The sequence below is a fragment of the Psittacula echo genome (assembly GCF_963264785.1).
Source record: "Psittacula echo genome assembly, chromosome: Z".
In the NCBI taxonomy this organism is placed as follows: domain Eukaryota; kingdom Metazoa; phylum Chordata; class Aves; order Psittaciformes; family Psittacidae; genus Psittacula; species Psittacula echo.
The window spans coordinates 53,556,948-53,583,553 of record NC_137742.1 but is presented as its reverse complement, the minus strand read 5'-3'; the positions used below and the strand labels follow the sequence as shown (position 1 = coordinate 53,583,553).

General features: G+C 44.6%; 1 protein-coding gene across 8 annotated transcripts in view; it reads right to left on the bottom strand.

Annotated features, from left to right (window-relative positions):
• Window positions 1-3,508: 3,508 nt before the first annotated feature.
• LOC308231298 (PH and SEC7 domain-containing protein 3-like) overlaps window positions 3,509-26,606 on the bottom strand; it is a 109,997-nt gene continuing 86,899 nt past the window's right edge. For 5 of the 8 annotated variants that reach the window (XM_080636508.1, XM_080636504.1, XM_080636506.1 and 2 more), the window contains 4 exons: window positions 20,670-20,827; window positions 19,643-19,787; window positions 16,270-16,413; window positions 3,509-11,858 (listed from right to left, as the gene is read on the bottom strand). In XM_080636508.1, coding sequence (XP_080492634.1) covers window positions 11,646-11,858; window positions 16,270-16,413; window positions 19,643-19,787; window positions 20,670-20,827 — 660 coding nt within the window. In that variant the 3' untranslated portion in view covers window positions 3,509-11,645. Of the gene's footprint in view, window positions 11,859-14,047; window positions 14,113-16,269; window positions 16,414-19,642; window positions 19,788-20,669; window positions 20,828-26,606 lie in introns of those variants that run through there. The other 3 variants (XM_080636507.1, XM_080636510.1, XM_080636511.1) reach the window with 3 other exon arrangements.

Sequence of the window (26,606 nt, the reverse complement as noted above, 5' to 3'; positions counted from 1 at the left end):
CAACGGGCCAAAACCTCCCCACAAATTTCCAGTCCATAATAGCAACACATTACCTTACACATTCTCCAAGGCAAATCAGTCTACTTAGCCTGGAATTCCTCCACCTCATTCTAGTAAAGCTCCTTGTCCCTGTGTCTTGCTGCCAAGAGCAGAGCAGTAAAACAGAGACCCGCATTATCTATGTAATTGGTCCACTCAAAAAATAGCAGTGCAACAGGACCAAGAAGAGGTGCCCTAAAATGAGCATGACCATGACAGCAAGCCTGGCATAGTGGCTAGCTGTTGTGCAGTAAACATGTTTCCTAGGATGGCCCTTTTCTCTGGGAGAAATTATTAATATAGTGGCTGGGATAATTTGAGAAATATTGATTTAGCAGCAAACAGGGAAAGAAAGAGCTGGAACATGTCATGGCCTGACAGATGAAAACCTTGGTCATCAGCATATGATCCCCCCTCAAGCCCTACTTTAGAGGCTACTGGGTGGGTACTTTCCCCCTTTCCTTGCAATTTAGGAGGCCACTGTGGTACATCAGTGCTCTGCTGGGTAAGAACCTTCTTCTTTCCCTTTATAATCTAGAGATATCCACGACAATTTCAGACCAAACTGTGCTTTACTTTTGGGCTAAGTCACTCTCCCATGTTACATTATTTATAAAGAGCTAGAGATGTGTAGCTTCTGTGAACTGGTGGTTTCACCTGCATACACAAGCTAGCCCTTTCAGGCTCCCTTGATAATTATATTCCGTACGTGGAAACTTGAACGGAAAATGGACAAACAATGAACAGAATATAAATGTATCTGTCTTTCACTATGCACCTGTTCTGTCATCTTGTTCTAGTTTAACGCATTGTGAGCAACGTGACACGACTAACGATTCCAGGCAGAAACTCACTAGAAAATGCTCAGCATTGACTTGTCAGCTAGGAAGACAAAATAGGAAAAGATGTGGTGAGCAGCACTGACATTAACATTCAGATACAGTTAAAACATTCATTTGGGCTTAGAGGAAGCATTTAATACATCTTTGTAAAATACTCCCACCCATCCTCACCACCTTTTTGTTTAGTCTTTTGTGAAAAAGACGTACTAATCCAGGGGCATGCATGGAACCAAAAAACCCTGAGTGCTTTGAAGAAACCAGGATGGAACAGAAATGAAGAAACCTGACATCCCATGGCAGAATGCGTGTGTTTGTGTTGGGGAAAGCGTGTAACTCTCAAGCACTGGAGGTCTTGCCATTCATCTAAAGGCAACATGCCGAGTCTCTAGGAGTTAAAAATACAAAGAAACAATAATCTCATGATGGTCAAACATGCACAGAGATCTTAGTAAGAAAAAACATGTCTCCTTTATTATTGCCTTCAACACAAGCTCTCAGTCCTGTTGTAAAGCTTCTGCATGTCCCACCTGGTTCTGGACACGTCCTCTTCATTAACCCTGTTACTCACTCTCCACACAGTACCCTACCTTCCCACATTGAGCCATGTCGGTCCCAAGAACTGCAAGCACAAGGCTGTTTGCTTTCTGTGTGTTGTACAGCCTGTTTTATCTCGCTTTGGACAGCCATTATTTCTCACCCACTCCCACCTCTGTCTTTCTGCACTCTCTGTTTTAATTTAGTGGCTGACTTTTCTGCTTCTCCTGCATCCTTGCTTCCCAATCAGAAGGCCATCCGCCATTTCCAACCTTGACAGTGCCTCCAAAAAAATCTCATAACAATTTTGAGGTCAACACTCAATCATTTTTGAAGAGCTCTTTGTGGCAGCCTCCCTGTTCCAACCCACGTGCTGGTAAATGCATTTTTAACCCGTTAATTCTCCTCTTGGTGTCTCTTCACAGCTAAGCAGTGGTAACCTTGCAGGCTATACAACCTGTAACAGCCTGGAGGGGCAGCCACCTCTTGCAGAAATGCAAAAGGAAAAGCAACATGCTCCAGCTGGCCTCACACAGAGCTAGTATGTGTGCAGTACATGGGCTCCAACCACGTGCTTCATTGTGCTTCCTTCAGCAAGGACTGTTTGCTACGCATTTGTGAGGGGCTTGACCAGCCTTGCGTAAATGCCAGGCTGTTTCTGAAAGGCACAGTACATGCACTCTCCATATCAGGAAACCCTGAAACTGCTGGCTGCCAGAAATCAGAAGGGTGCGCTGAAGAACTTGCTGCACGAGCTAATGGGTCTGTGTCTTCCTTGAGGAGAACAGCCAGAGGTTGCTGCGTGAGCTGTTAAAGCCACCTTTATGTTCTTGCAGGAAGCAACTGCACGGACTCCAACAAAAAACATTCAATTGCAGAAGATGAAATACATTTGGTTTATTTCTTTCTGAAGTTTGTACATATACATATATCATTATACATATGTGAGATCCTTCACTAGGGTTGCTTGATTTCAATTACATAAAAATTATTGGTAAGCTTGTAGGCTCTCCGTTGCCCGTAAGCAACGTTTATTCCAACTTATAAAAACACAGAAGAACAGAGTTATAGTCAGAAACATGGACACAAGAGAGAAGTCTACTTTATATCTCACAGTTTCAATACATCAAAGGCGAATTATTTGTCTGTATACCGTAGGCTTACTTTATCAGCAATGATAAAATAGAGGAAAATATTTATATACAGTCACCTCAAGTGAAAAATAAAGCAATGTAAACTTAAATTCCAAAATATTATTTTAAATGATATAACAATATCCCCAAAAGTCCTCTTCCAAGGGGAAAAGGACTGATTAAGTGCCTTCATTTATCAGGAAATGATCATTCTAGTACCAGTTACATGAAGCAGAATAAGGGAGGGCATCCTATGATACCTGTAGAAAAAGAGTGACAAGTCTGCTTCAGGAAAGCATCTCTGTGTAAGCCAGTATATGTTTGAGTCCTTATGGACATCAGCAGCATGTGGAAACATCTCCCATGAACCAGGGCTTGACTAAGTCTGCACAGCTCTGACTCTCACCCCTGAGGAGTATGCTTTTCTGGCCATGCATATTCCCAGGAACAAAATGGGGTGCCCTGGCGGTAGGACAGCCTCAAACCTGAGACGATGACCGCCCCAGGAGTCAGAACAGCAAGTTTCACACTGCTGGAAAAGATTTTGTGGTTACCTCAATGCTGCTTCACAGCAGACCAAGAAGTTACCACAAAGAAGTGAGACCGGGACTGCGTCTCTAGTGTGTTGTATGAAAAACACTCCAGCGAGTCAGTGATGAGAGTACAGTGAGTTCAAGGTTACCAGAAAGTAGGTTCCTACACTTGGCTAAAGGGATAGGAGGTCACACCGAGGAAAGATTTTGCAAGGACTGCTGTCAGGCCCTGTAAGATCTGCACGCAAGAGATGCGCAGGGTGTGTGCAAACGCAAGTGCAAAATGTTTTTCTGCACTACCGCTACTACAGTTAGTCTTCCCATATAAGTACCACACAACTATAACTGAAAATTCAGTCCCCTTTCTTGGCCTAATGGAAACAACACAGCAACAGCTCAGGCAGAGGGAAAATGACATTTTCCCAACTGTGACTCTGAGTATGATGGTCTCACCCTCATCTTCCCACTACATCACCATGGGAGGCAGGTAACCCCACAGACAAGCTCAGTGCCTGAAAAAGGATTACAGGATCACAGCTCGCCCAAAGCAAGGTGATGGGGACGTGCCTCTTCATTTCGTCCTGAGCTGCAGTCTACTCCTGTCTCAGTCCTGCAAGACACAATCACTCTGGCCACTGTCCAGTGAAGTACAAAGGCAATGGCTTCACTGAGGTTGCTCAACCGATTCAAGGTAACTTGCACAAGGTAACCCCAGGTAGGAATCCCACCCACAGGCTTTGCTCTCCTTTCCAGGGAAGCAATCCTAGTATTGCCCTCACTAGAGTGCAATAGGAAAACTGGGTTTCCTCATGTCTTTTTACTTAGACCAGCAACTTGTTAAAAGGTTGTTTAAACCTTCAAAGAGAAAACTCTGTAAGGCATACAAGATGCCCAAGAGAAATATTTCAGGTCTGCTGCTCTTCTTTTTCCTGCTGATGAGCCAGACACTCTTCCGGAAATCTGTACAGTTGCAGAAACAAACTCTCACTCCTGCTGTACGACCGTATCTGCAGGAGACATCACAGGCACCTGTCCTGCTTGGACACTTTTGGACACGATGTCCTCTTGCTGGATTTCCACAGAGCAAGGTGAACATTTTCAGGAGTAAAGCTGTGTGTTAGATCCCCAGAGCGAGACTTTCAGAAATCAGCACGGATGCTCCCGGTGCAGGCACCGGCCGACATCACTAGGGAGAGAGTTAGCCTGGTGTCAAGATGTAGCAGAAAATCCCACCCAGTAATCCTTGCTTAGACTCTCATAAATATAAGCCTTTGCTTTTGACATACAGGACAACAGGCAGCCCCTGGTGGACAACATACGGAGATCAAGGCAGCTCAAGGGATACCCTAAATCTGCAAAAGCTCTGATGACTGTTTAACCTAATTTCAGAACAACCAGAACAACAAAGAACCTAACAAAGTTTGCAGCTGCTCAAGTGCGTTGACCAAAACAAGCCCCAGAAAAGAACAACAGCAGGCTTTGGAGTGCTGAGCCAGAGAAGCCATACTATACCTACGAAATACATACACACATCTATAGGCATCACTGTAACATGTTCACCAAGTAACGTAAAAGCCTCCGATTGTACCTCACGCAAACAGTAGTGATCTTCAAGTTTTCAAACTGTCAGAAACTCTGGTCTTTAAGCCAAGTTATAATCCCAGCCTTGAGTAACAGGATACAGTTCTAATGAATACAAATTCAAAACCAAAAAAAAAAAAAAAGCCAACAAACAAAAAAAGAAAATAACAAAAATCCCCGCACAACCCACACGTCTTCTCCTCCTGCAGTCTTTCGGATTTGAAAGCACTGAGCATGAGGTTTCCATAAGCACTTAAGTGACGTAAGACTTGAATCACTGATAAGAGTTTGCCTTGTGCAGTATCACAGACTGGATATCATTGACCTCCCTTATTCCAGCAAGAGGCTCAGGGGAGTCAGAGGATTTTGCGTCAAGCAAGTCTCCATGGCAGCTTGGAAACGGCAGTGAAGCTGAAACCTTGCCTGATTACACAAAAATACCCTCTTATGCTGGTCTCATTTAGGTGAATTAGGTGCAAGACCACTGTTATAGAGTGGCTACTAATTACGACGGTTTATGTCAGACCAAAAATCCTGCCCTTGTCTGTAGCACCTTCAATCTTTTCATTGCTAAGTGATGTATTTTTCCTTGGTCCAAATAAACTCCTGGCCAGTACCCCAGCTGATCCCTCGCACAGATTTAATAGCAGATGCCATGGGAGGTCCCTCATTGTTTAAACATTTATAATTTTTGATGACTGCTCATTGTTCAAATGGGAGGAAAAAGCACACTTTGGGCTGGCCTAAATTTGCTCCTCCTGACCACAGGAACAAAGTCAGGTCAATGGTGCAGCTCTTGGGAAAGGTGTTGCTTGCGTTTGCTAAGGGAAATGCTCAAATAATTAAAAAGGAGCCTCAACACAGCTAACAAAGTGGATGGGCACGGTACATTCTCTCAGGCAGGGCTGAGCATGCCTCTTTTCACTGTTGCCAACAGGAGAGCAGATACTCCCAGATGGCACGCAGACATATTTCACTGGGACTCTCATTTTCCTTGCTCTCATTTAAACCAGCCTCCTCATAACGCGACTGTAGCACCCCTGGTTGAGGGTGCTGCTGTCACAAGGGAGAAAAGCAGCAGGTGGTAGGGACAGTTCCTCAGGCAGCACAGTGCAGGTGGAAAAGGAAGCCAGCCTTTCCAATTACCCCCAGCACTGAGGGCGATGCTCAAACACACCTTCTTCAGCAGGTGACCAGCCACTGGTATTCCTACAGTATCACTGTCCTATGCACTGGCGCTCAGATTAGGCAACATCATTGCTGTAGAGGCTGACAAAGCCTCTTGTAGCTGCAGCAAATGTTCATGTCCCACATGGAGAAGCTGCAGGTGAAGCAGCTCACAAGACTACACCTATGCTGCTGGGAGAGCTCTGGCAGAGAGGAGATGCCAGGCACACCGCTTCTATATGCACTAAAAATACCCTCTGAAGAGCACAGGAGATCAGCTCTTTCAAAGAAATTTCTGATACAGCTTCTTTGGTTCAACCCCCCAGGCAGCCTAGTTAATGGAGCCTGGGGACACATGCTGAGGAGCTCTGGTTGTGCTCTGGGGAGAAATGAGGACTTCATAACTGCCCTCTTCAGAGCAGATGTGACATCTCAGAGCCTTGGGAGAGCAATACCAGGGGAAGTTTAAACCAGCAGCAAGCTGTAAGATTGCTGGACATAAGGTGTGTATACTGCCTTTGCCTCTGCAACAGCAGATGGTGATTCCAATAACCTGGATACCTCTGTGCTTGAGGGACACTGGTTGAAAATTGTCTTTCTTTTAATCATTTTTCTTTTCTTCACCACTTCCAAAGGCTGGAAGATGCATGGCCTGATTTGCAAAGTTCCCAATTCCTTGCAAAACAGCATTTCAAAGTTTCCCCACAGCATGGGTTGCCTCTGCCTCCGAGACTTTCGGAAAGGAGACCAGGAATGTCTCAAGTGTCTGGTCTGAGTGTGGGAAGGGGGACCTTGCATCCCTGCAGCTAACGCTAAAGGATTACAGCAGTCTGAAACTCCGTCTCACACCTCCCAGCTATAACTGTGGCTGGAAACCAGGCTACCAAGGAGCAGAATGAGAAAGCTGTTCACAGGGTTATCCATTCAACGCAGCACTGCTTCGGAGCAGGTTTTTTCAAGGCAAGATGGGACAGTCAAATTTTCTGGATTTCTGCAATCATGGAAAGAAAGAGACCTGTTATACAGAAGCAGCTGAGGTGCTAAGATGACAGACAGGAGCAGCTTGACAGAAAAGGAGGAGGAGCTGTCAGACTAACTGTGATTAGGCCAAAATTGAATTAGGGATGGAGAATGTAGACACAGTAAGTGGTATACTGTCTGCAGAGAAAAGCCTTCCCCACTTTCCAGAAGAATACTGCCATTCAGTACCTGCAGAAGCTCAGTGATTTACCCTGCCACCTCTGACTTTCTCCACTGCCACATCCACCTCCTCACCGAACAAGCTGCTCTCATGAGCCAAGAACCTCACTCCCCCACCAGAGAAAGGCAAAAATGCTGACTGTTTCAAGCCAGAAGAACCACAAGCCTTGTTACTGGAAGGCACTAGGGCTGTGAAAAAATCACCAAGCAATTGCAGTCTCTGGAGGTCTGCTAGTCCACACTCCTGTTCAAAGCAGGGCTCCAGGAGAGCCTCAAAATGCGGGCAGACTGCATCCTAGGAGCAGGTGGGATCAGAGGGAAAGCACTTAAGGGATGAGCTGTTACAAGCCCTTAGAAAGCTTCTGGTAACCATTTACAAGTGGCTGGCTACAGATGAAAAACTGTCTGAGCTGGCGTCACAGCTGAACAGCGTTCCCCCACAGCTCCCCTGCATTAATCACTCTGCTGGCTGACTTATCTCTCTACATCAATTAAAGACACAACATAAATACTGGATTTAAAATCTGTAGTCATGTTCACTGGTCCATGCGTGATTTATCTGCAAGACGCACACAAACACACAGCCAGCCCAGAGAGTCTCTTTAGCAGCCACTGCTGAACAAAAATCATCTCCACCAGACCCCTGCATCTTGCTGACTCATGGAGAAGAGTGTGGTTTTGGCTTCAGGAGAGTATCTCACCTGCTTTGGTTACCACACAGGGAATGAGGAAGGCAATTTTGTCCTTCTCCCTCATCAATCTGCTGTCAAGGGCAGACCCAGTGAGGCCCTCTCCTGCCTTACCTCCCTCAGCCAGGAGTGGAGATGGTCCAGCCCCTGGAGGGTGAACAACCACCAGTGCTTCCAAGCAGGATGGGTCCTTCAAGACCTCTATCTGCACATTTATAGGGAGGATGCTAAAAGCCACTGGCCCCATCCTGATCCCTTCCCGGCATCCTCCACTCTGAGCACACAGACAGAAGCTTTGCCTGAGCAACATTTGCATGCTGCAGCAGGGAAGATGACAAGGAAGGATGAAACCTCCCTGCTTCACTGACGCAAACGCTGGCCTGCACACACACATGCTCGTGGTGGTCTGCCGGTAACTCCTGTTTGCACTGAGCACCCCCGGAAAGCTGCCGCTGTGCCACTGATACCAAGTTCAGGTGTATGGTGGGTCTCAGAGGAGGGCTGGAAACCAACAGAGTATCCTTACACATTGCAACAGGAGCTCCAGAGCCACTGCGGTCAAGCTCTGACCTCTGCTAAAAGCAAACATTTCAGCAGAAAGGCAGAGCAATGCAAAGCTATCTGGCCAGACTCTCAGTAGTGCCACCCAAGAAGATGCACCACTGAGACCTCCTCAGAACCTGTCCTCAGCCAGAAGCTGGTTAAATACCATCTGCATACTGCCTAACAGATGATCCTATTCCCAATGGAGTCCAGAAGCCATAGGCATTCACAACAGGATCACCTTTTTTCTTGGCTTCTGATATGTGCATTTTCACATGGGTGCTTGCAACGGCTAGAATTTGTAAAGCAATGGAGCAAAACGGCATTAATTAAAACTTAAGCAGAACCTGAAAAATCCTCAGTAAATTAATCTGCATGCCTCAGCAGTCTCACCAAGAGTGTTCCAAACTCAAATGTTTAATGACTAAGACACGCACTGAAAGAACTGCATTTGCTAAGCCCAGATGAGTCTTTAAAAAATACACCCTAATCCATTTATACGTGCACATGGAAACACAGAATAACTAATGGAAAAAAAAAATTACCATTTCCGCAGTTCACTTTTGACTTTTCTTATTGTTTCGAATCATTTCCTTTGCAATGACTTTGAAGAGGAATTATCCTGTTTCTGTGTCAAAGCTGGGCAATGCATTTTACACACATAATTTTTTTTTTGAGCTCCGCAATTTAACTGCAGTCTACACCAACAAGAATATTTTTAAAGCTGGGGAAAAAAAAAAAAAGTTAAATTTGCCTTTTAAGGCACTGCACTCTATAATCACAAGAGGTTTGCTGGGCATATTCCAGCCGGTCTTTGAAAACCTCAACTGGACAACCCCACCCTGACAGCCAATCAAGGCCCATTTACAAACCTCCAAATTTATTTTTTGTTTCTTCTGCATGCTTACTGTTTTCTGTCACAGGACAAGTTTTCTTCTCAAATATGCATTCAGCGTTCCCTGAATGAATTTCTTCTACTCTCTCTTCTGCTTGTTTTAAACCACTAGAGCATGCAGGGATCTGGCTTTGTTCCCCTTGGAGAGCTGTTGATCTACCACACTTGATTAATTCAAACAGTGCCTCCCAATGAGTACTGTCATGCACCTGTCTACCCTGAGTCTCTTAACACAGCATCCTGCACCACATCACTTTGGCTCCAACCAGCAGAAGGCATTTCTCTCCTTCCGTAAGTGGACTGCACATTTGCTCCACTGTAGTAAACATGCACAATTTCTAACGCCCCACCACTTGGTAAGTACTGATGGTTTCTATTCAGGACTCCGCAGTTTTAGCAGGGTTAGGGGCCAGCCTCCTGACTTCTATCAGTGGCAGATACCAGATGTGTCCCAGCAATCACACATGGGAACAGTCCCTCTTGTCTTTCTGCTGGGCGGCAACTGCAAGGATTGATTTGCTTCACCACCTCCTGCATTTGAAAGTGCAACATCTCCGTTACAGACAACAGTGAGCACAGCACCACGAAAGCTGTTGAACGATGGTCCTCAGTGGGGGACGCAAGTCATGCGGTGCCTGTTATGGTCCTTCTCTCTTTGATCACTCCCTGTCCTGCCCACTGAATTGGCAGTTCAGTAAGCCAGATTAATTGACCTGGACCATTTGGCAAGCGTGGCAGGGCACAAAGCCACTGAGGTGGTAATTTTTTTGATGTGTGGCCCTTTGACTACTTGGGCTGGAAACACCAGTGTGTTTCTGAACAATCCTTGCATTGATCTTGACTCCTCTTTATGCACTAAGAATTACATCCATCAGGAAGGCTGTCCTGTGCCAGGCACAACACAGGTTTGTTGCGCCTGGCAACAAACAGAAGACAGGCTAGTTTGGTTGTACTGCATGTAGGGGAAGGGTGATGCAAAATGAGGGAGACCTGTCTGAGCTCACTCAGTGGGCCAGTATCAAACCTGAGGTTAAAACCCAGGGTTAAGTATCAGGTGAGCCAGTGCTCTCTGCAGAGCCACGATGTCACCCAGGTGAGAGGGTCAAGAACAGGAAAATGATTTCTACGTCATCTTTCTACTCCCTGTGCCTGAAAACTGCTGGCCCTGAGGGATCTGTGGCACAAACCAGGGGGCTTTCAACTACGAAAGGCTTGACCCATGCTGGTCTCTCCGTGTCCTGCGCTCCTTTCTTAGAGCCTGGCGCAGGGTACACAGGAGCTGCAAGGTTAGCTGGCTCGTGGTGGGCGGAGAGTAAGATCTGCCACAGCTGAGGCTGCCTTGTGCTGGCCTCCAGGCACAGAGTAGCCAGCGAGGCATCAAAACCCAGCCCGCAGTGAGGACATCTGTCCCCTTCTCCAGTCTGCACCAGCCTCTTCCACTTATAGGTGAGCTAAAGCAGAAAATGGAGATCTGAGAAGAATCCCTTACTGAAGAGAAAAGGCAAAGGGCTCTGTCACTAGCAGAGAAATTACAAACACCTATCTGTGCACACCAACACGGAAACTCCTGGAAGGGGGAACATCAGGAACAATACATCATAAGGCTCTATATAGCAGCTAAGTGAGAGCGTATAGTTAAAAACTACACAGAGGCCTTTTGTCTTTAAAATACAATGCTAATGGCTGACATTTACAGCAGCCTCCTCCACAAATAAACTTAAAGCCCAGGTAGGCATTCTGACTGGGAGGTGAAGAGATCCCTAATCTCCCTGACTGCAGAGACAGCACAGGTCTGGATACCTCCCAGCCTGCTAACTCAGGAGAAGGCTCTTTGCTTGTGAGAAAGCAAACAAATTATTCAAATGCTGTCATCCTAGCATTGCCAGAGGTTTCCAGGTTTCACTCCTTCATGCTCGTGGGGTCCAGGGTCAACCCAATGCGATAATGATAAGCAACAGTGACTATTTACTGCTGCCAAGTACCAGTACCAACATGCTTCACATTGTTCCCAGCACCCCTAGCTCTAGCCAGCCTTCTGCAGCTGCCCGATTGCACAGCTCTTATCACAGCTACAGCTCTCTTCCACAGCACTGCAGCATTTGTCCAGTTACTTTTCCCACCCACCACGTCAGTAAAGTGACAAGTGACTCGAGAGATGAAAGCCACGTGCCGATGGGAGGAGATAAATGGGGAAGAGACAGAATATACGTCACAGCGCTTCATCTCTTCCCGAGCTCCTTTAGAAACAGAACAACACAAGAAAGTCCTGATGCTTCAACTGCTAAATGATAAATTAACAAAGCAAAGCAGGAGCAAAGGCATCTCCCACAATCTGCACAGAAACAGCAAAAATATACAATAGAAAATGTCACTAACACCCCATTCAGGCAGATGCACTTTTTTTTTTGTGAATGACAGGTTATTAAATGGAAAAATTTTGAACACCGGTACTTTGCTTCATGGCTGTTCCTCTAGTTGTCATTTCCACCTTAAGTGACCTTCTGCTTAATGCTGGGTGTTTCTGGCCTGTAGTCCTTCCTCTCTGAGACGTTGCGTTTCACCTTGGCACTAACTGGAGACTCCTGGTTCAATGAGGGACTCGAGTGGGATTTCTTCAGTCCTGGTGCATCGTTCTCTCCTCCACTCAGCAGATCCTTCACCCCTTCTTTCAGGAGACTGACGTAAGTCTCATAGCGATTTTTCTGGGAAATTGAAAGAAAAACCTGAATCAGCCTGCAAAAAAATCTGCAGAAGCACTTGAGATATCATACCCATAACTTAATGCTCTTTGCTGGCCTTGAAGAAAGTCAAGAGCCTAATATGGATGGGAACAATGGTGCCTGATGTGGACATGAACAATGGTGGGTAATGTAAATTACACTCTACAAAAAAGATTCAAGGCAGGTTGAGCCCGGGGGCGCTGTGCAATTAGAGGCACACAGCAGCAAACAATTCCCGGTGCTAAACTGAACAGTGGCTCTCAGCTACTTGAAGTGCATAAGGATTTCCAAGTAACAAAGCCAAGCGAGAGCTTGCTGACTCCAGTCACACTGAGTCATATTCTGTGCTCACACGTACTGAGATGCTACGTGCCCCACGCAGGCATGGAGAAAGAGTGCAGCAAAGTAAGGGACAACAAAAATCCTGCTCTGGTTTGCTACAGCTCTTTCCTGCAACCCTCTACTCCCACCTTTTCCTTTTGCAGGGAAGGAAAAGGTCCTTTTCCTTCCTTTAGCCCCAGGGGAGAGACCAAAGCAGGGCATTTCTAAACTTAGATTGTACTGGCTTGGCCACCACTGAGCTTGTGTGAGGATGCTCTGCAAGACCAAACCTTAACAATAAGGAGCAGATGAGAGGGCTGAAAGCAGCAAGGTGTGTTTCCCTTACAGGGCCATGCATGGTGAACGATGAAGGTTGCTCTCTGTCCAGACATCTGTATTTTATGATTGGAAAAAGTCCACTTTACTGTGCCCCACTTGTTCTGTTCTTTGGAGTGGAGCTTTCCCTCTCCAAGGGGAAGATTTTGCTGTGTGCCACAATACCATCTTTTTTGCACAGAACGTCTTGGCAACCAACAAAATAAGGGTACATTAACAGAAGACCTCAAAAACAGAAGTTGGTGCAGCAGGTCCTGAGAACAAAGCAACCCACCTCCCAGGGATTTGTTTAAAAATGTGCCCCTGACATGCCCACTAAAGACATTATACAGGCATTGTCATTCAGATAATCTCAGTGGGCTGGGGTCAGGGATGGAAGTAGTAAGCATCCATACTGATTGTTAATTTATATTTCAGAGTGGCAAAACAGCAGCCAAACTATTATGTACCTGACAGAGGAAAAAATGTTGAAGAAAAATTCTTCCTATTTATAATAAAATAATAAAGTTCTGGTAATAGCAGGAAGGGCAGGAAGTCAAAAAACTTGGTAACTGCTTTGAAGTGTAGAATATAAACGGAAAAATTACAAACAAGGAGAGAACGTGACTGGGTTTCCAAACAGTCCTTTGAGTAAACAAAACTGCATAGAGAAGGATCATAAAAAAATCCACCTAAAAATTAAATAAAAAAAGCAGTCTGATCAATTCCGTATCTGGAGCTCCAGCTCCACAACACGAAAGACAAACACATAAAGCAGGTAACATGTGTCATTCAATAAAAAAGGAAACAGAGAAACAGCAAGCAGAACCCTGATCGTGATTCACTGGGCTGATGAACGATTCAGCATGCAACAAACAGGACACCTCTGCAAAAGAAAAGGCAAGCCAGTGCTCTAAGCCTGGGATCATCACGGCAGAGAAGGACTTTACCACTACATGGACTTCCACTTTTTGTTGGTCCAGTAAATGCCACCAGGGTCAATAGACCCACCATTCAGAATAGAAATCTAATGCAGTTTCTGCCCGGCAAGCCTGCCAATGGACTTTGTAGGCCCATGATTTCTATTGAAATTAAGCAATGGATTTGGAAGTTTCTATTTTGATTTCAATCGCAACAAGCTTGCTGTTTCAGTGATCTCACATTTGAAGGCAGGTATTAAAGCTGGTGGAAAATTTTCCTTACAAGAAATTAATCTGGAAAATTCTGTCAAGAAAGTAAACCCACAAAACTTAAAAAAAAAAGTTAAACTACTCAAAAGCTTCTGCAACGTTATCTCTGAAGAACAAGTGCATATAATAAAGAGCAGATGAAATAGCCACCCATTAAATTTCTACCTTCACCTCTCACCTGACAGCACTCAAAAGATCTCTCTCAAATCATTAATTTGCTTCAATGAGCAACCATCATCTGGAGCAAGCAAAGAGAAATGTTCCTTCCTTGGAGTCTACAAGTAAACACACCAGCAAGAAGACATATTCGTGGCTGCATCCTGCTTCATCAGGCGCCTCCTGCTTCACCTGCCCTCAGGGGGAAACACCATTTCACTTGTCTTTCATCCAGAATAAGAACGAAGGGAACACTAGTGGGTGTAAAAAAAGGGGAATTAAAAGGGCTTGCAGAAAAGGAATCTGGTTTCTGCTTTTCTAATGGGACTATTCTGCTTCCTTTGGGACTCAAAGGCCCTTTTGATGTGCTTCTGGAAATGTACCAGTACATGGATGCAAGGTCTGGTCTGCAGTCTCAGCCTGAAAGAGGCAAGTACAAAATACTGCCCCATCTGCCTCTTGCTCTTTTGCTTTGACTCAATGCAGCAAGGTCTGTCACCATCTCCTGCCTCATCCTGACAGGATTTTGTCCTGAAGGGAAGGTGAGGAAACCCCAAAACCTGGGGAAATTTTCCATTCAGAATTTTCATATAGCTCACCTTTGGTTTTGGGTTTTTTGGGTTTTTTTTACTGCCCATAGATAGGTCAGCATGGCCTGCAAACTTTGCGCCAAGTGTGAAGGTAACACAGCATTGCATATCAGCACCTTGAATGACCATCATCACCCAGACATGCATTCCTGCTGTGCTGATCACATATCTGAATTGCACAGTTCAATTGCTGCTCAAAGCTTTCACTAGGGAAGAAGGTACGAAGGTACCTTTTTTGTTTCCTGGGATATAATGGTTCTGGTTTGCACTAAGGTATGTGAGAAATGTTTCTCTAAAGACTGCCATGATAAAATTGACAGAAAACAGAAAAAACCTCACAACTATCTCCTTCTCCATCAGTGTTTCTCAAATCATCTACATTTCCTTCTAACTCACTGTGCTTCTAGAAGTGATTGAAATAAACTTTTTGTCAAGGACTCAAACCCAAGAAACTCTTTGCTCTCCCAAGTTGCACAAGACCCCCTATAGAAGTGTACAGATGTACAGGCTTGCTCCGTACATCCAAGTGCTGTATTCAAAACTGACATTGTACCACTGATCACAACCCTTTGATCTTGGACTGTTCAGCCAGTTTCCAAATCACTAAGCATCAATTTCGTAGTCCACATTTTATCAGCTTGTCTACAAGGATGCTAGAAGAGACAAAATCAAAATCCTTGTTATATTCAAGAACAAACAACATCCACTGCTCTACCCTCATCCATCACACCAGACATTTCATTGTAGAAGGCTATCATGTCAGTCAGGCATGATTTCCCCTCCATAAAGCCATGCTCATTACTCATGGTGACCTCTTCGTCTTTAATGTGTTTGAAGTGATTTTCAGGAGAATTTGCTCCATCATCTTCCCATGGACGGAGAAACAGCTAACAAGTGTGTTATTTCCCTGGACCTTCCTCCTTGTCTTTCTTTCTCCAGCTTATATAACACATGGCAGGCGGCTTACTTCAGTTCCGGAGGCTTTTGTTGCCTTTGGTGGTCTCTCTGACTTCTGTCTTATCTGCCTCTTCTTCCAGTTATAGATTCTCCTTGCCAGGCACTGCCTATCTAAAGTAGGATCCTTTCAGACACAAGGCAACACTGACTTGCAGTTCCCGGGAGGGAAAACTCAAAGATGCAGGAATGAAAAATACGAGGCACCTGCTGGTTGCTGAGCCCCTCCCACGCAGACCTACAGTGTGGCAGACACTATGATGGACAAAAGCTGCTGTCAAATACTCACAACAACCTCCTAATGCAGCTGCCTAAGTTGCATCACTCAGTCCTGTGATCTTTAATTCTACTCTTTTCCTGCTCATCCTGACATCCAGCTCACTCACTGGTACACAGCACAAATGGCTCTGATGTGGCATGCCTATGACAGTAATTTTAGAAGAGCATTTCTTTCAGAACATACCAATGGAAGACAATCATCATGATCTGCATTACTGAAGAATACAGTCATTCTGTGAAGATTGAGGTGCCAAGACAGTATGCAACACATAGTCCTGCAGTGTGAGACAGTTCCTGCCTGAAGACCTTACCATCTCTTCGAACAGATCCATCTTGGTATGTCACCTAGTTTGCAGATAAGGAGCTAAATTCATGGCTAAGGTCATAGGAAGTTGTTATCAGAAAGAGGAGCAGCATCCCAGCTTCTGGGATTGTTGGAACATATCTGCCTGATAAGAACATATTCTGTGGTGAAGTAAGGTGAAAAATGCTCAACCTAAGTTGAAACTGTATCCAAAATATAGGACCAGCTGCCTCATCCGAAAAGTACACCCAAACAGTAAAAGTAATCATGTTTCCCATACATACCTCAAACTCCAGATAGTGGTCCTTCAGTTTGTAATCCTCTACTTCCTTGCCTTTGAGTTTCTTGTCAGGAGGATAGGAGCGGTGTTCAGCAAGCTCAGTGGAGATCTGTTTCAGCTTAGTTTCATGGGACTTCAGCTGGTCATCCTTGAAAAACACATTAGGCACTTACGAGACAGAATCTAAAATACTTTATAAGCATAGGAAAATAGAGAGATACCTGTACCATAATACCGATTAGTTTCTTTCTCCTTCTCTCCTTTAACAATCATAATCAGATTGATAATGTCGGTTATCCCAGAGCTCTGCCCCCAACATCTCTCTCAAAGGCACCCGAGCAAAGTGGCTAAGTTTGCAGAAAAACTCGGCAGCGAGCAGATGCCACAGGGAAGGATAGCAAACCTGTCATCCCTCACCTTGCTGAGAGCAACAGAAGCAGCTTGCTGCAGAGCATCACTGACAACATGACACTCCTGCTCTAATACATTTTTTGGCAAATTAATTAAGGCTGTTGTGTATGCAGTCAGACCAAGGACAGAATGAGACAGGCGAACACCCTGCCTCAGGTCTTTGCAATATAAAAGTAGCTCATTCCAGGACAGAAAGGACATGAAGTCAGGGTTCCTTCCATTTCTGCACAAGCAAATGCTCTCTGGTCTGCAGCTTCCATTTCTTCAGAACAATACAGTGCATCCAGAAGAGGAAGGGCTGTCCAATCCCCAAAAGGTATTTCGTTTTACTAAGCTGCTACCAGCCTTTATCCCACTGTGCAACTGCAGAAAATGAAGAGCTACCACTCCCCCTTTCGAGGCAATTTCCTTTATCATAATCCCAGGCCCACTCACTTCCTCCAGTCCATCTGTCAGCTAACCTTCCCTCTGCTCAGAAGGTTTCCAGCTCCTGCAGCATGGCCTTCTGGCCATTTATAGGCTTGGATCTGAATTTATGCTTGAATTAGGTAAGTCCAAAATAGAGACATGATTATGCAGATCTCAGTGACCTAGCCAGAGTCATAACAGCAGGTAGTGCCCAACTCAGGTCCTGGGTATGCACCTAGCCTCAGAAGAGGGCACAGCTGCCAGTAGTTGTCCCCCCATGGTGTGACTGCGCAGCTTGCAGCTTCAAGCCTAGCTTGGACATGTCTGCACCACACTGTGAGTCACAGCAGGGACTGAGCCTCTTGGCTCACTGAGCTGGAGCTGTGGAAAAGAGCAGAAAGATGGAAAACTTCTGCAGAGGATAATAGTTGAGCCCCAGCTAATCTTGGGTTTCAAATCTTTTGCAAGAGAACCAAAGTAAAAAAATGTGGGATAATTTGCTTCTGCCTATACATGGTAGGGTTCAAACCACTCGCTATCGGCTGCCAAAAATTCTTGTTGCTGTTAGTAACTACCCTGGATACGCTTGCTCTCTCTATTAGCGTCCAATCACTCTTTACATTGTGCTGAATCTTGGGTCCCAGTGACATCCTGTTGCAGTGAGTTCTATAACCTGATGACAGGAGGTCTTTGAGCAGCTATTAATTTGGCACTTGTAATTTCCAGGGCAGCAGGCCTTTGTAGCTTTTGTGTGTACATGCACATTCTCAGAAAAAAAGGCAGAAAAAAGCCCCAAACCCTAGTAGATCTTTTCTAGACTGGTTGTTCCTTTATATATAGTTTTGTCACATCCCTCTTCAGTTGGACTAACCAAGATCAGACACTGATTTGCTTTTGAAAGCAAACTTGGTACAATGATCTTGCAGAACCTGTCATGTCCAACCTCTCTCCCACACCCACGTTAGGTTCTCACTGCATACCAACTTCTGCCTGACCAGGAACAGGCCCTTTGAAGAAGTTCCGTCCATCATGATTCGGCCCACAAAATCCTAAACAGCACCCACAGGGATTTGACAATTCATATTTTTTTGTCTGCCAAATGAGAAGCAGCCTGCTGGCAGCTTTTCCACACTGACAGATAAAAGCAAACATGTTTCTGCTTGCCTTTGAATTTATCTGCTTTGAACACTTCACATTCTTCTGCCTTTAGCTAAAACAGCTTATCTTATTCCACTTTTCGTGTCTCCCCTTCTTCAAGACACAAACCACAGGGCTGTGTTCTATTTCTTTCCTTTCCAGATTAAATGGAAACAATGAGACTAGGAAACAATGTGCTAAATGGAACAATCACACAGAACAACAGTGAATAAAAAAACTTTTTTTGATGACTGGGGTAAATCACTGAAGCACCATACGGTAGTTTTAAAAAGGTATGTGTGATCAAAAGGTAAAACCACAAGAATGAGACAAGTTAGTATTATACCGTATGAGACACGTTTCAAACTTTAACCCAGAATAGAAGATGGAAAGTCGGTCACCACACTGTTAGAGGAAAGGCCACTGCTACAGAGAGAGAAAAAGCAGGGGTGACATGAAACCCCCCACCCTCTTAAAGAAATGCAGATTATGAGATAATGGTTTCCAAGGAGTGTTGCTAAGCTATGAAGACGAAAAAAAAAAAAAAAAAAAAAGGATTTAAAATGCAATCCAGCACGGGCAGATGACTTTAAAAACTAAAGGAGGTTCCTCATAAAGTCTACACCTAGGACTGGGATCTCTGTCCTAGATCACCAAGGACTTGTCACCTCTGCCACTGTCAACCTGATCAACACAATCAATACCATGTTCCTGCCAGTGAAGGAAGAATTGCCGGCGTGCATCACAGCTCCTAGAGTACACAGAGCTATGGGCACAAGCATCAGACACAGCCTGTCTGAAACAAGCAGAAGTAGGTGGTTTTTCGTGCAAGAAGTAGTAGAGCTGTGAAACTCCCTGTCACAGGATGCTGCAGAAGCTAAAAGCTTATGTGATCACAAGGGGAGACCAAAGATGTTCATGTAAGACGCAGTTTATAAATATACATCAAACAAGAAATCCCTGAGCTGGTAAGAGCTGGAAAAGTATTGTGGGAGAAATATAACTGATGCTTGCCTGATGTATCAGCTTTCACCTTTTGTCACCTCAATAAGTCAAAGACCATTTTTCCTGAAATGAGTAGCAATAAACAAGCATATTCAAAAAACCCCACCAGTCACACAGTATTTGAAATGTCCTCTGCAGAGCCATAACCATGGAATGAAAATTCTATATCTGCTACTAGGAACACTGGTGATCGTTTCTTTTCTTCAAAACTATAAAACAATTATATTCCAGTCTGCTCCTTCTCTCTCCTCACTTCAAACCTTGCATCAGGAAACAAGCAGAGATTTACTGTGCAAGCCTCTCTCTCCGAGGAATGCTAGCGGCAACAGCCTCAAAACACTGCCGAGGACAACCATTCAGTCTCCTGCCAGTCAGAGAAATCACTGTCACCTTCCCTCTACCTAAAGACAGCTCACCTGAGATAGCTTTGTTGTGGTGGCTGGCAGGAGCGGACGACTGAACTTCTTCTGAGAGCCAATTGCTGCCGGGAATGGTGGTGCTGAGAAGACGGCAGCCACACAGTTGATCTTGTTGATCCAGGTCTGCATTTCTTCTTGGCTCCTGGGGAAGAAACACATTCTAAGCATGTGTTGACTCAGCCTCCTCTAACTTTCCCACCCTTTCAATGGCATTTTAAAAGCAAAAATAACCAGAACTGGACAAGTCTTAGAGTCTGCTCAGTCTTCTGGTCTATCTTTGCAAGCGGCTAGTGTCAGGTATCTCAGCCACAGACTGGCTCGTGATTAGGTCCATAACTCAACCTAGCACACATTTTTTCCTAATCCAATCCAAATGACACAGGCAACAGAAACAACCAACGTCCTGATTCAGAGGTATGTCCTAAGGTCTTAGCTGTGCTGGACACCACAGATTTCTAAGAGGTTTCACATGAATCTCAGTAGCAAAGGGCTCATGCTCAAGACCGATGCACAGGTTTTTAATGTCAGAAGCAAAAGGCAGGTCATCTGTTATGTCTGGGTATCACAGCCTGAAGATCCTAATCAAATTATTCTTATATTAAGTGGTAACTTTGTTTCTGACCAAAGCATATATTCTAGAAAGACATCCGGCTAGGATCTGATGACATCAGGAGACAGACAATCCAAGACTGCCTTTGGACATTTGTTTCAATGATTAATCACCCTGACGGTTATAAGTTTGTGCCTTGTTTCCAAATTGAATTTCCTGCAGCTTCAGCTTCCAGCTGCTGCATCTTGTTATGCCTTTCTCAGCTAGATTAAAAAGCCTCTTAAAACTTGATGCTTCTTTCTCATGAACTAGTTTTGCACTGTAATCAAATCACTACTTAATCTGATTTCTGATCAAATAAACAGATTCAACCTCTTAAACCTCTGCTTTAACCTGTCCGGGAATGAATTTATCCCTCCTTCAGCACTGCTGTCTTTCCCCAATGACTGGCACAAAACAGAAGTGAGCACTTACTGGGCTTGGAAAAGCAGGACCCTCCAATCTGCTGTTTTAAGCTTTAGGACATTGGGTTTCTTCTCATAGTCTGTTGCCTTGGATGCAAGTGCATGATGCACACTAACTGCATTCTTCAGATCTTCCTCCGACAAAGCCTTTTCTGGCTTATATTCATCCTGCAGGAGTTAACAGGGGGAAAATGGCATCTTATTTCTCCATGTAATACCCCTTTTTCCTTAACCTAGAAAAAAACCTTGTTCCATAGTCATAAATAGTATTAAAGTACATTAAATTAATGAAGTCTGACTAGAGCACTTGAGAGGGTTTTCCACTACCTTTAACACCTTTTCCTTTCTCCTTCCTTCTGTTTTTTGATCTCTTTGCAAGTGAGAAAAGTAGTTCCACTATCTGCTTCACAAGAAGAGGAGTAAACAGGGAGTATTTGACTATCACAATAGCTGTGGACTATTAGCCTTCATTTAAGGAATCCTGGTCTGTTCCCCACCTCCATTGCTCAATTGCTTGGGTTCTCAGCTTCCACTGCTCAAGTTTTATTTCTCCCAAACAACTACCTTTGTATGTCCTCCTGGCAGGCCTTCACACAGAGGAGACGACTCACCATCAATCTCCACAAAGCAAACATATCAAACTTTAAATCTCTCTGCTCAAGGTCTGCAAATGGCAAGCACAGCACCGTCCAGCTTTTTGACACAAAAGTATCACTCCTAACACCAGATGGCAAAAGCAGGGGGTCAAACTTCTCTATGGTGCAAGCATTAGCCTGCGAGCAGTGTTTGATCTCCTGAGTTACAGAACCTGGATGAGGGTACAAACATGGTGTAGCCACAAGTCCAGTTTAAAGCCTACCTGACTATAAATGGCTTGGGAAAGCCAGGACCTTTTCCAAGGAAAAGTCACTTGCCAGCAATGCTGCATGCACCTAGCTTCTGAAGGACAGGCCAAAGCAATCTGCAACTGACTCTATTTCTTACCCTTCGCACATCAAAAAATCAGTCTCATCTGAAACACCCACCAAGGGAGGGGGTGTGACAGCTGCAAACCAGAGGAATAGCTCCCTGCAGGCGTGTGGTTAACTACTGATCCCTCTGCTTGAACACAAGAGTTACAAGATGGGGTTTAGCAGGCAACAGAGTGGAGGACATAGCGCATGTGCAGGGACAGCGCTAGCTGAAGCACCCAGGGAGGCACCCACGCTGAAGGGGGGCTAGTTAACACATATGAATTGGTTTACAGGGCTTATATGACAGCATGCAGACCAGGGTTGCACCCAGAGGCAACTATAGCTCTGCTGAAGGCATCTGCTCTCAGCCAGACTGGGTATGGTCAGGGCTCTCCAGGATGAGTTTCAATGGATGGGGTGACCATCTCCTACAAGGGAGGACAGAGCGTCCTGCTCATCTCATCCTTCCTCACAGAGACCCAGCCATTGCAGGCTCAGGACTTGCTGCTGCTCAGACCCTTCACCTGAGGAGATGCAGCTAACCAGCAATACTGTTGCAGCACCACTTCCACCTGGGGCCAGACAAGGACACAATCCACCACAGATGTGACAGGCCTAGCAGAAAGGCAGAGCACTGCTGCACAGATGAGCAAAGGGTAGCCTTCAACTTTAACATGTGTGACAAAAGGGGTTTTCAAGTGAGTGAAGATAAATGCCCTTCCTCACTCTTAGGCTGAGTCCCAGAAGCCTTTGGAGGGCTCTCCACATCGTACTGAACTCATGCTTAGGGCACTCTCTAAACTTCCTTCAAGGAAGATTTGGGAAAGTCTCTAGCTGAAGGACAAGAACTGGAGAAGGCTGTCTAATGTCTGGCTGAGCCCCATCTTGAAGATGGAGAAAGCAAGCCCACAGGTCATGCCCTTCCTTCATGGGTTCAAAAAGCCGATTTATTTGATAGTTTGGGGGGAAATGATTCGCTCTGCTGTACAGAGGGACTGGAAAAACTTCAGGGCCAGGAAATAAGCTTACGCAGACCTCAGAAACATGAGAAATATCCTGGCTTTCCTGAAGTTACTGCCTAGAGACAGTGTCAATTATCACTTCGCCTGTTGTCTCCCAGCTTCCTCTGTGAGATGCATCCGACGTCCGCAACCCACTCTGGTGTCCAAACCTGTTCCAGAAGAACTCCACATTTGGGCAGTCCCAGAAGCAGTCCTGGCTGAGAACCCCTCCTCACCCAGAGATAGCATTCACACTAATCCTTGCTAATCCCACCGGATCAGCTGGCTGCAATCTACCTTGACAGATGGGGCTCTGACAACTTCTCCAAAGGCACTGATCAGCATACCGGAAATGTCTCTGCGTAGCTGGCCAGCCTCAGAGAAGACTGGAAGGACATGAATGTGCTGTTAAAATTCCACCTCTAAGGCCTCCAACTCTTTTCAGCTGGCAGTGAATGCTTAGGGGTGCAGGAACACCCATATCTCCTGTGCCATCAAGGACAGCACATGCTCTGATGTGCCAGTGTCAGTGTGGAAGCTGAGCTGAAACGGAAGGCAGCTCACTAAAGTTAGACCAAGCCAGTGGCAAGAAATAAATGATAAGCCAAAAAAGAACTGTGACCTTTCTATCAACTGAAGGCTGATGCAAGTGCTGCACACAATGCAATAACACGCTGAATTCATCCCTCTCAGACTCCTGGAGAATGACTTTACCACATCCTGCTGACCTGAAGTCAGCATGTTTCTAAATTCATTTTTGATAGACCAGAGAATGGTATCTGGCTTTTTATCAGTCAGTGTACTGTGGGTGGATATCTCCCTCAGTTGCATGTGACAGCTGCAGAATTCTCTTCCAGAATGTCTCGTCACTGAACACTTTACATCATTCTGGTCTTTCTTTAATATTTCAATAGAGGAAACACATTTGAGAAAAGTTACATAAAACACCTGAAAGCCCGCAAGATTGTTAAGTGCAACATCAAAGAGCAAAGATGCTGCAAACCTCACAGAAGAGTCTGAACAAAACATGAAGGTCCATGTCCTGCACTGCTTTGCCCAGAACCAATGTCTAGCAAGGAAGCAAGGCCAGCCTTATGTCTTCTCTTTACAAGTCTCTCTTTTGTATGCACATCACATCCCATGTCAGTCAAGTGAACAGACATTCTGTCAAGCTCCTACTTCACAATTTCCTCTTGCTATGAACAGAGGGCAGGAAAGTAACCTTGGCCTGAGGATGCCTAGGGACAAGGCCAACATCCCAGACATGTCAAACCTCTCATTTTATGTAATACTGTGCAGGCACATTTAGTTGGCTAATTGTGAATGCTTCCACTGAGTGCCTCCAGTGGCATTTGTGCTCACTAATTCAGAAACCATCTCTCTTAAATCACTTATTTAAAAATAAAACAATATGCAGCACATGAATTGGCACTGGAACAGTTCCAATGGAAAAAAAGAAAATATACGTGGGCATGGAGACAAAATGGCCCAAATAAACTCCTCAGTAAATCCCAAGTGACCACCCTTTACAAACCACTCTCATACATGGACTTTGACCACAGAACAAGGAGAACTGGACTAGTATGTAAACAGAATGACAGCAGAAATGGGATCACACTGCCCACTGGGGGAATCACAGCTGCTACAAACAATATTTATATTACGGTAGTGTCTTGAGGGAACAGCTGAGTTACAGATAAACACAGAAAGCAACACTGCAGAGGTTGGTATATGTGTTTGTGTTTATATAGCACCTACAACAGTGAGATCTAAATCTCCCCCGCTTGAACAGCACTCAGTGCAATGGACCTATCACCACAGATGTTACCTCCACAGATAAATAGGTAATATACAGATAATGAGAGAAAGAGTGAAAATGGGTGTCTGCTTACGTGAATGCACTCTGTCCTATAGCATTCCATAATGAGGAGAGAAGGCAAAGGCAAAAACATCTTCTGACCGTGACTACTGTCAAAGCTATGCATTTCTACCATGAAATCAAGCTGTTCTAAAATGCTCCTGAATTTTCTGAAATAAGGATAATTGCAGTGTCCTGGTATTGTAAAATGAAGTAACAGCTTGTCAACTTTTACTTGGCCTAGCTGTGTATTTTAAAACCCTGGCACCCTCAACTTCTGCAATACGTCCATAACTGAGCAAGCTTTATTTCAGGGCTGAAGCAAAGCCCAGGGGAGGCTCAGAGCTGCCCCATCATTCTGTGAATGAGACACTTCCCGTCAGGCCCTTTTGTCAACTTTGTGTTAAAGTACAAGGCACTAAAGTAAAAGCCTTGCTTGTCACTGTGCTACAGTAAGATAATTTCAGTGCAAGTGTCTTCAGGATCAAGTGGGAGAGTGCAGCTTTGCAAAGCAACTTCTCTGCAATCACTGAATTCAAATACCATGACAAGTGCAAGACACACAAATAACAAATACATGAGAACTCCAGCAATGCATTTCATTCTGCAAAAATGCACTCAGATGTGAAATGACCCTCTTACTGGTAAGAGTGGGAAGAGCACCATTCTGTAGAGAATTTGCATGCTACATCAGCATCTCTACATCTTGTTAAATAGCATTTTAAACTAATATGCCAGTAATACTCATAAAAATATGAGTAATTATGTACTTAATTATGTATATGACTACTTAATATGAGTACTTAAAATTATTAAGACTCTGAAATAGATAGCATCTCCATTTCTTCCCCTAGCAAACTTATCCCCTCTCAAAGATCAAGTACGAAATTAATGTGTTACAGACAAGGAACGTTTTCACTTCTTAGGGAGCCATGCAGTCTTCTCAGGAGACTAAAAATTATTTATTTCAGAAATCAAAGCAGATTACTCAAACCTGCTATGAAGACCACTTTAGCAAAATCTGAACCTGCTGCTAGCAAAAGGACCAGAAGGAAGGCTCAGCTTGGTTCTGATCTCTTGCACTGGCTTTGAGTATGTCACATCCAACCTTCAGCCCAAATCTTCCATCCTGACTGCATATTGTTTTGTCTGTTTCAAGACTTCAGCTCTCTCAAAAAGGTACTGCACTAAGAGCATCAACCTTGCAAACCTCATGCTGTAAAAATTAGAACCAAAGTACTCTCTTTTTTCTAAGAGACTATCCAGGGTGGTTCCAGTGAAACCAACAAATTCAGAAAGCCACAGCAGGGGAGGAGGAAACAGCAGTATGCACTTGAACTTGTGCTCCTGACAGTTGTAAACCATAGTGGAAACATAAAAAGGCTTTCAAAGGAGCACACTTCTACAATACAGGACAGCCTGGACAAACATTACCTGCTTCATTAATATTTCACCTATGCTGGGGGCCAAAAAGCCTTAACAATCTACTTTGCTGCTATCGTTTATTTGATTTTGACAGTTCTCACCCATATGTTGCATTTCATGTACCAACAGTACAGTTAAAACTGCACTATAATATATTTAAACTTGTGCCAAAAGATTTGAAGGGTTTCAGCTGACATTTTTTTTAGACTTCTTGCTGTCATGGTGCAAAGTTTATTAGAAACCAGTATCTCATCTTGCTCTGGGGAGAAAAAAAGTATCCTTTTATCCTTCCATTCTGCCAGGGAGGAGAAGCTGCAGCTTCCTACCAAGGCCAAGCTGCCATTCAATTGATTTGCAGCTGGTCTTGCAGGCACTGCAGAAACGTATACCATGAAAAGACGGGAAAGGAGGACAGCCTTATAGGAGGAGAAGTCACATGTATGAAGTGCAATGTTAAAAGCAGCCTAGAGGAATGTATGCAAGACAGAGAGAGATAATGCTTGTCTTTGCTGGTGAAGCTGGCTATTTTTGCAGCTGTGACTGATGGCAATGATATAACCATTAAGTGATAGGGTACACATGTGCATGGGGACAATGGAACTTAACTTTAAATTGTGAAAAGAGGGAGATGTCAATGAAAGGATTCATGCCTGAATGTGTGTATAAACAGGGTAAGGGGCAGAGAGTGCAGCTACGCTGTGTGTCAAAGG